The following is an 8,930-nucleotide window of genomic DNA, read 5'->3' as shown; positions in this document are numbered from 1 at the left end:
TTCCACACACTGTCCTCAACTTAAAACCTGTTTGGGTGTACGTTTGAGGATTCTAAAAGTGCATTTAACACTAAAAGAAAAGTACCCAATTAGAAAAAAAAAAATTGAAAGTACTTTTAAGAGTCCAAAAAACTTAAAAATAATAAAAACATATTTTTTTTAACAAAAACTTAAAAATAAAACTTTTATAAAAATATATTTTTTTTAATTTAAAAATTTTATTTCTTAAAGACAATTCTAAACGTAATGTTAGTTTGAATGCTCACACGCAAAGGCGTTCTCATAATGACCGGTTCAGAATAATTACATTGATTCTAGAAGGCTAGAAGCAATTAACCACGAACCTCGACCAAAAAAATGTCGACATTAGTGAAGTCACGAATTTTGTAAGATGACATGGAGATAGATGTGAGCTATTTCCAATATTATGTCTCCTAGATTTAGGAGTTTTATTGATGTTGTCTATTTGTTGCGTTATTAAATTGACAAGACGTGTGATTTGCTAGTTATGGAAGTCTATATCAACCATTAATATATATCGACTATAAGGATATAATGACCAACGTACAATGAAATATTAACAAGGATATAAACTTTATCCTTTCTTTGAATAAGGTGTTGTTTGTTGTCGAAATCAAGGGGACGACATACCTCTTTAGCCAACCTCTTTTTTTTTTTTTTTTATTAAAGAAAATTATTCTTATCTCATTAATAGAGGAATCAAGAACATTAAAACTCTTATAATCACAGAATATAACATTCTGAAAGATCCTAACCGAAGCTAAAAAATCAAAGTTATAACTAAAAAATTACACATCAAAGATTACACCTCTTTAGCTAACTTGATCTAAGGAATTGGTATGTGTTTTTATGTGGTTCTTTTGGTTCTATGTGAACATTATTTTCCAAATGAATGAAAACAAAAGGCAAAGAAAAAAAGAGAAAAAAACCCAATCCCGGTAGACTATAGGCAAGGCTTCTTGGTCATTTCCCTTGGAACGAACTCGCGGCACAAAGTTTGATAGAGAAAGAGGATTTCATTTTCAACCAACATTAAATAAAGTTATAGCTCACCGACCTCCTCTTCTTTCACGTCTTGATTTTTTCAAAATAAATAAATACAAGAGAGAGGAGACGGTGGGGGAGATGGTTGAGAGAATGCAAAAATGTATTTGCCATCTTTTTTTAGTTTATTAATTTGTTGTTTTATTTTTTTTAAAAGAATAATGATATTATAGGTTATAAAAAAAGATGTGACATTTTTGACACACTTTAGTAGTTTGATGGACTACTTTAAAATATTTTGAATCTTTAAAAAGTCGTTAGTTTTGGAGGCTTTTTTTTAATATTTTTTTCAATAATTTATGTTAATTTTTGATAAACCATAATAAGATATAATATTACTGTTAAAGTATATTCAGATTATGTTTTGAATATATTCTGATATTCAATAATTGTTGATTGATTTATATTTTCCTCTATATATATATTACTTGATTATGTAATATTGTCCATTAACTTTTAATTGTGTTTTCCTATTTTATCTGGCTTTATTCATCTATAAATAGGCCATCTTGTATATAGTTAAATATAAAGTAACATTATATCTTATTATGGTTTATCAAAAATCATCCACAAAAATCACAAAATAGTGGGATCCCGCCATGGTGGGAATAGGCGCAGGGTCCTATACATCAGAGTGCATCAAATCAAAAGGAGTAGAAGAAATAGAGTTACTATTATTAAAAGGCAAAACACTTTGTTTTCTAAATTGATACGCAACACAATAAAATAACTCAAACTCAATAGACTCTAACAAACCACTTGTAGCTAAACAAATGCATGTCCTAGACGAAAATGTGATAAACGTGTTACATACAAATTCACAGACGGGACTACTAATTGGGACCACCGGATGTCGAGTCCCTCTATCAGGCTACTAAGAGTCAGACAAGTGTCTGCCAAAGTCTGATGTGGCTTTATTAAAAAAAAAAAAAAAATTTGTAGAAAAATCTCTCTCTTCTTAGTCCTGCTAGATTTTTTTTTTTTGTTAAATTTTTATAAGTTAATATTTAATTTCTAATGCTTCAAAATTTATTTTTTGATTTCAAACTAAAACCTATAGGTGAAAGGTTAATCCTTTAGGAATTGTATTATTTAAAAAAGATTTTATCATTCTAAATTTAGTATTAATATCTCAAATTTGAATTTTCCTTTACTATGTCTATTCTATTCAAAAAAAAAAAAAAAAAAAAGTCATATATGACGTTGACTGCCTCATGGAAGCCGAAAATCTCAACTCCCGACCGTCTGTTTGAGCTTTCGTCCTGCGAGTCCCTCTAGGTGACAAAAAAAAAAAAAAAACAGGAAAAAAAAGGGTCATCCGCCACTGCTTTTACGTATCTGTTTGCTAATAAGACAAAAAAAAAAAAAGCGTCATAAACCACCCCCCGTTTTGCAGGGCTTGCTTAGTGGGAACGGTAATTAGTTTGAGCCGCCTTTCTTCCTTTCTTTCTTTCTTTCCGTCGCTTTTTTATAACCAGAAAAACTTACGTGAAAACAATAATCTCCCCATTAAGACTGGACCTCAGTTGCTAAAATTCCCAGCGACTCCCACTCAAACCACACCCCTCCCCCTTTCTTCTAATTAAACTCAGCGCCATTCTTATCAAACCGATTTCCCAACCTTGAACCTAGTTGATTGCCATGTCTCCCGGATATCTTCTATGGCTTTGCCTTGTGGCGATCATTTGGCTTCAGTCATTGAATGGAACCAACACCAGTTTTCCTTCCTACTCATCCCAACTCAAGCAGCAGCTCTCCATTTCCCAAGTGCAGCTCAATAACCTTGCCTTCGCCTCTGATGCCGGAAAATTCTTCGCTTTCTTGTCTGGGATTGCCGCTGGTTATCTACCCCTTTGGGTAGTGCTCCTGTTTGGTTCTTTTCTCGGTTTTATTGGCTATGGATTGCAATATCTATTCTTAGCAAACCACCTTAATCTATCATACGTGCAGATCTTTGCACTCAATTTTATTTCAGGAAATAGCATCTGTTGGATAAACACCGTCTGTTATAGTGTGATAATACGAAACTTTCCATCTGATTATTCCCAAGTTGCCGTGGGGATAACAACTAGCTACCAAGGTCTAAGCGCCAAGATCTACACAGATATTGTTCATGCTGCTTTTTCCTCTGCACCCCATAAACCCCATAAAACAGCTAAAGCCCATCTTCTTCTCAACTCTATCTCACCTCCAATAGTTAGTGTTATAGCTGCACCACTATTTGCAACAAAGATTGATGTTGTTGGAAGACCTAGAGCGGGAAGCATGAAAGTTGGCTTCTTCCTGCTGTTTCTGATCATAGCAGTAGTGACTGGAATCTATTCTGTGATCAGCAGTTTGGGTTTGACATCAAGAAAAGTATCGCCTGTGGCCGGAGCCATTGTTATTGCAGTGTTCCTGTTGGCCCCCCTTCTAGTTCCAATTATATATCTTATCGGAGAAGTAAGAAAGACGGATCAAGACACAGGCGCAAAATCTCGAGTGTGTGATTTTGCTTTAGAAGAGAACGGGCTGAAGAAGGAGGAGGGGAAGGATGACAGAGAAATACGCGAGGTGGTTCCGGTTGGTGTTAAAGAGGAGATTGGAGTGATGCTGTTGCTGAAGAGGTTGGATTTTTGGTTGTTTTTCTTTGTCTATCTTTTCGGAGCAACGCTGGGAATGGTGTTTTTGAACAACTTGGGACAAATAGCAGAATCCCGTGGCTACTCTGGAACTACAGATTTCGTGTCTTGGTGTTCTTCGTTTGTGTTCTTCGGCCGTATCATCCCATCCCTTATGGACGACTGCTTCTCAAGGTGATCACTCTCTTCCACGCGTACTTCTCCTCTCTGCCTGATCAATTACTAATGCATACATCTCATCTTTTGATATATGACAGTTCAAAGTTAATTATAATGGATCTGAAAATATATATTAATAATTTGCAAAATTATTTGTCATGCCCAAAATCATCCTAAACGTCATTTGGAATCATTTTTCAGCGTCCTTCTAGCTAGTTAGAGAACGTTAACGTTGGAGGATTGGAAATCATTGGGTATCATGAGTTCGTGAAGATCGAGTTATTAAGGTGTCTTATTATGTTAGTCAATGGAATTGTGGTCATGTTGATGTTTAGATCTGTTTAAATTGTTGTTTTTGGAAACTTTTTGTTTACTTAATTTAGAGTTTAGAATTAGTTAAAATTTTATTATTGTGATCTTTTATCTTATGGAGTTCTTGTTATTACATTTGATTTGGTTTTTGATGTTATATATGAGAAGTTATATATTATATATGCGTACATATCAAAATTATGTAAACAATGAAAAATGTGTTACTGAAATTTTAGTTGTTCAATCGGGTTGTATTGCAGTTCCATGCAAGAATTTAATTTTATTTTCTTTTGCAATTTTCAGGAGAAAGTATATGATGATTTCAGAACCAGCATCATTGGTACTGTATATGCCTTTAATTGCAGGAGCTTTCTTCTTTCTTCTCCTGGATACAAAAATGGCTCTCTACGTCAGCACTGCCATTATAGGAGCATGTACCGGAGCAATTTCTTCTGTTGCTGTGACCATCACCAAAGAGTTGTTCGGGACGAATGGATTTTCTATGAATTATAATCTGGTAATTGCCAATATTCCAGTAGGATCCTTTGCTTATAATTACGTGGCTGCTCGTCTTTACCGCAAGGAAGGGAAGGGGGATGGTGCATGCATGGGAATGGAGTGCTACAGAACCACTTTCATCATTTGGGGTTCTCTTTCTGCTGTTGGGACTTTCCTAGCTATAATCCTCTTTGCTCGAACACGACAGTTTTATTCCAAGAAGTTGCAGAATATGAATTCATCTTTGGTAGCCTAATAACTATATATGCTGGAAATCTAAGCTGCGCTTGTCATACTTCATATATCTATGTGTGCACTATGGTTTGTACTCTTTTTTTTTTTTTTTGGGTTTGTATTTAACTAATGTATTGAACATGGGATTTTGTTTCCAACAAACCGTCGGTTTGTGTTCTTAATTAATAGCCCACTGTATTGTGTTTTCTCCCCAGCCCCCAGGAAAACAATTTTGTTGTTGCTGATCGAGTGTATAAGTGTTGGTTTTGTTGAGATCTTTTGGAGCTCTTGTGGTTAGATGGGTTGAATTTAGGGTTTAGAGTTTGGTCGTCTGGTGTGTGTTTTATAAGATGATGCCGGCCGTTATTGGTTCTAGAAAAAGAAAAGAGTGTTGGACTAGAAACTCACGTCAGTTGAAAAAAGAATTAATCCACCCCAACTTTGAGAAAAGAAAGCGCCCACTTGATCACAGAAAAGTCTTCCTTTCATTGTCGCTAGGGCCACCAAGACTTTTAATGCAAAATGTCGTGCCCTTCGCCTCATCGCAATCATCGATCCAACTTAATTTATACGAAATAGCATATCAAGAAAAGTATGAGGTTGAACCTTAATTGATTGTGTATTTGAGTGTTATGAGATTCTTATATAGCCTATATATATATATATATGTACGTGGTGCGTAGTTTGTATCTAATTTGGTTTGCACCCAACTCGATTAAATGTTGGAAGCACTACTGTTTTAGTGTTTTGACCCAGTTGAAGACTGTATTTATAGTTGTTAATTTTTTACTGTAATTGACCTCCATCAAAAATAGTGAAATCTTGAAACATAGCCCTTAGTAGTGAACCAAGCAAGTTTTTATATTTTGTATTTTTTTATTTTTTTTTTATTTTGTAATTCAACTTCCGAAGACAAGTTGTTTCCAAAAGAATCGGACAAAGTTTTTCTCCAAATTGGGTTAGAGAAATTTTTTTTAACTTAGTCTATAAAAGTGACATGTGTCATTTAACATGTGAGATACACATATTTTTTTTAATAGCATGGACAAAGTTAGAATAAATTGTATTAAAAACTCATGTGTATCTCACATATTATTAAAAAAAATGAGCATATGTCACTTTTATAGATTAAGTTGAAAAAAAATTCCTCTAACCCAATTTAAGAGAAAACTTGTCTAGAAGAATCCATTAATCCATATGCGGGATGCAGAAGAACCTAATCTTATATTAATTAATATATAATAGCAGAAATATCACAAGAGAATGTTGCCCTAGGTTGTTTAAAAATTTGACAAGTGGCATTTGAAACGACTACAATGATGACCCCATCATTTAAACTTAATTGCACCATATATATATATAACGTTTCAAACAAAGCTTTTACTTCAAAAATAATAATACAACATAGATTAAAATTATAATTAGGAAATAAAGTATTGTTGACGTTGTGACTTAATTAAAACCCATCACTAAAAAAAAAAAAAAAAAAAATTAAATACCGTCACGACTTGCATGGCACGTGAGATTTTCTGTTTTGGACACTCCTCGTCACCCGACCGACCTGTATATTTGTGATTGGAAATTAAGGCTTGTAAAAGTCTTTGTTGCCGACATATTCATATTCATATCTTATCTTCACTTGTATTATATAATAGCAGACTCACAAGAGAATGTTGTTTATTTAGTTATTTTTGTAGGTACGTAGGTTGTTCAAAAATCTGACTGTATTGGGGAGTCAGAGGCCAGTTGGAGTTGGGATTCCATGATATCATTCTAGAAGGAGATTCCCTAATTGTTGTTAAAGCTATGGGGGAGTTGGAGGCTAGTTGAAGGCCTTTTTGGACAGATTTTGGAGGACAAAAAGGTAGTTCTGGAATCTCTTCACACTTGGAAGATTTGTCATGTTAAAGAGAGATGCCAACCAAGTTGCACATGGATTAGCAAAGGAAGCAACGTCATCCATGAGTGAGCGTACTTGGATTAAGGAAATCCTAAGTTGTATTTCTGACATTGTAACCCTATAGCTTCATGCTCTTTCTACTTATAGCGGAAAACCACTCTGAATTTTTCCTTGAGGTTTGGAAATAAAGTCTGATTGATTATTCAAAAAAAAAAAAATCTGACTGTATTCATGATTCTGTGATGTTTGTTTAAGTCCTTTTGGTGAAATGAAATCAGCCAATACCAATTCAAAAAAAAAAAAAAAAAAAAAACCCGCCACTTTTCAAAGTTTTAAGCAGTTTAAATTAAATACCACTTGCCACTTTTCAAAGTTTTAAGCAGTTTAAATTAAATACCACTTGCAACTTTTCAGATTTTTTTATTTTTATTTTTATTTTATTTATTTATTTATTTTTTTTCAATTAAACTTAACGTCTAAAACAAAGCCATTACTTCAAAAATTGATAGGGATAGTACCATAAATAACAATGAGTTTTATAAAATATTTTGATTTAAATAAAATAAAGTTTTTTTTTTTTGAAAAAATTCCAGTCTCATTGAAGAAGGATCACGAGCATAATGTTCTTACATCATAGAGCAAAAACTCTGAAAAATCATAACCGAAGCTATGAGGTTACAAATCATAAATGCTTACATAAAAATTAAATATTCAAGACCTATGTATGACATCAATATCCGCTAACCTATAACTATTTTTCAGTTGTAACACCAAATATGTTCCAAACAGACTCAACTTAATGCATAGATAGCTCATCTTCCTCGCTCTGAAAATAGATTACATCCACAACTCAAAGGTCTGGATAATCCTTATTTAAATAAAAATACAGACAACAAAAATAGAGAAAACCCAGCCCCAACAGTCATAAAAGTACAGATCTGCTCCCGAGAAGATTAAATCTACTCCTCATCGACCCAAAACAGTCGAAAAACTATATCATTTTTCTCGTAGATCACCGGAGTGGAGGAGATGATGGGCATTATCATATATAGGTACGGACAAGTGGTTGATGACTCAAAGATGCTTCTGGGTGATTTTAGATGATGAAAGGTGAGGCATGTTAACAGGAGGGCCAACACCGCGGCTCACGGACTGGCGAAATCAGCAATAAAGGACCCATCGATCGTATTTGGATGAAAGAAGTACTCAACTGTATTTCAAATATTGTACCCCAAGAGCTTTATGCTCTTTCTATGTAGAGTCATGTACTCTGACTATTTTTTGAAATGCAATGCAAGTGAAATTGTTTCAAAAAAAAAAAAGTGTTGAGTTTAATAAAATATTTTGATTTAAATAAAATAAAGTTGTTATGATTAATATTTGTCATAAGCATGTGAATGATCCTGAAATTATATTGAATATAGTTTAAGGCGAGAGTAATGAAATTATCACACACACACAAAAAAAAAAAAAAAAAAAGCCTTTTTTTTTGTTTTTGTTTTTGTTTTTTTTTTTTTCAGAAATAACTTCTTGTTTTATTTCATATAATCGCTTGATCTGTCAATACATGATCTTTGATACATAAAGGAAAACTCCCTAACCAGATTTTCTTCTCAGTGAAAGACATAGCGAATCTTGCTAGACAGTGTGCCACTCCATTGGCTTGTCGTGGAACATGTTGGGCCCTCCATTCCTGTAGCCCATATTTTCCACCCCGGTTGTCCTCTTGTTGCAGAGCCTGCACTACCAATTTGGCATCTCCCTCCAAGTAAACACGTTCTAGCCCCAGGTGAAGACACAATTCAACTGCGCTCAACACAGCTAAAGATTCAGCCCCTTCTGGTTCGGTGAGGAATGGTCTTGAGTCACAGAGAACTGCCACGACCTGTCCCGAATTGTCTCAAGTTACTACCCCGAAACCCATTTTTCCATTTTGGGTATCCAAAGATGCATCCCAATTAATTTTCAGAAACCCTTCTGGTGGTTTGCTCCATTTGGGTTCCCTTTCCGTCGTGCTTCCTCTTCCGATGTGTCTAGTGGCCATTGCTGCTTCAAAGCTATCGATTTGCTCCCGTGCATGTTTTACCACCATTTTGGGATGCTCTAAATCTCCCTCATGGACCACTGTGTTCCTACGAAGC

At 34.4% G+C, this 8,930-nt stretch overlaps 1 protein-coding gene across 1 annotated transcript; it reads left to right on the top strand.

The window, feature by feature from the left end:
* Positions 1-2,706: 2,706 nt before the first annotated feature.
* Positions 2,707-4,911, top strand: LOC132169186 (protein NUCLEAR FUSION DEFECTIVE 4-like). Its single transcript, XM_059580257.1, has 2 exons — positions 2,707-3,860; positions 4,461-4,911. Exons 1-2 carry the CDS (start codon positions 2,707-2,709, stop codon positions 4,909-4,911), a joined length of 1,605 nt encoding a protein of 534 aa, XP_059436240.1.
* Positions 4,912-8,930: the final 4,019 nt, after the last annotated feature.

The sequence above is a fragment of the Corylus avellana genome, chromosome ca2 (assembly GCF_901000735.1).
Source record: "Corylus avellana chromosome ca2, CavTom2PMs-1.0".
NCBI lineage: Eukaryota > Viridiplantae > Streptophyta > Magnoliopsida > Fagales > Betulaceae > Corylus > Corylus avellana.
Note: the sequence above shows the minus strand (reverse complement) of the source record. Positions and strands in the feature narration are given on the sequence as shown.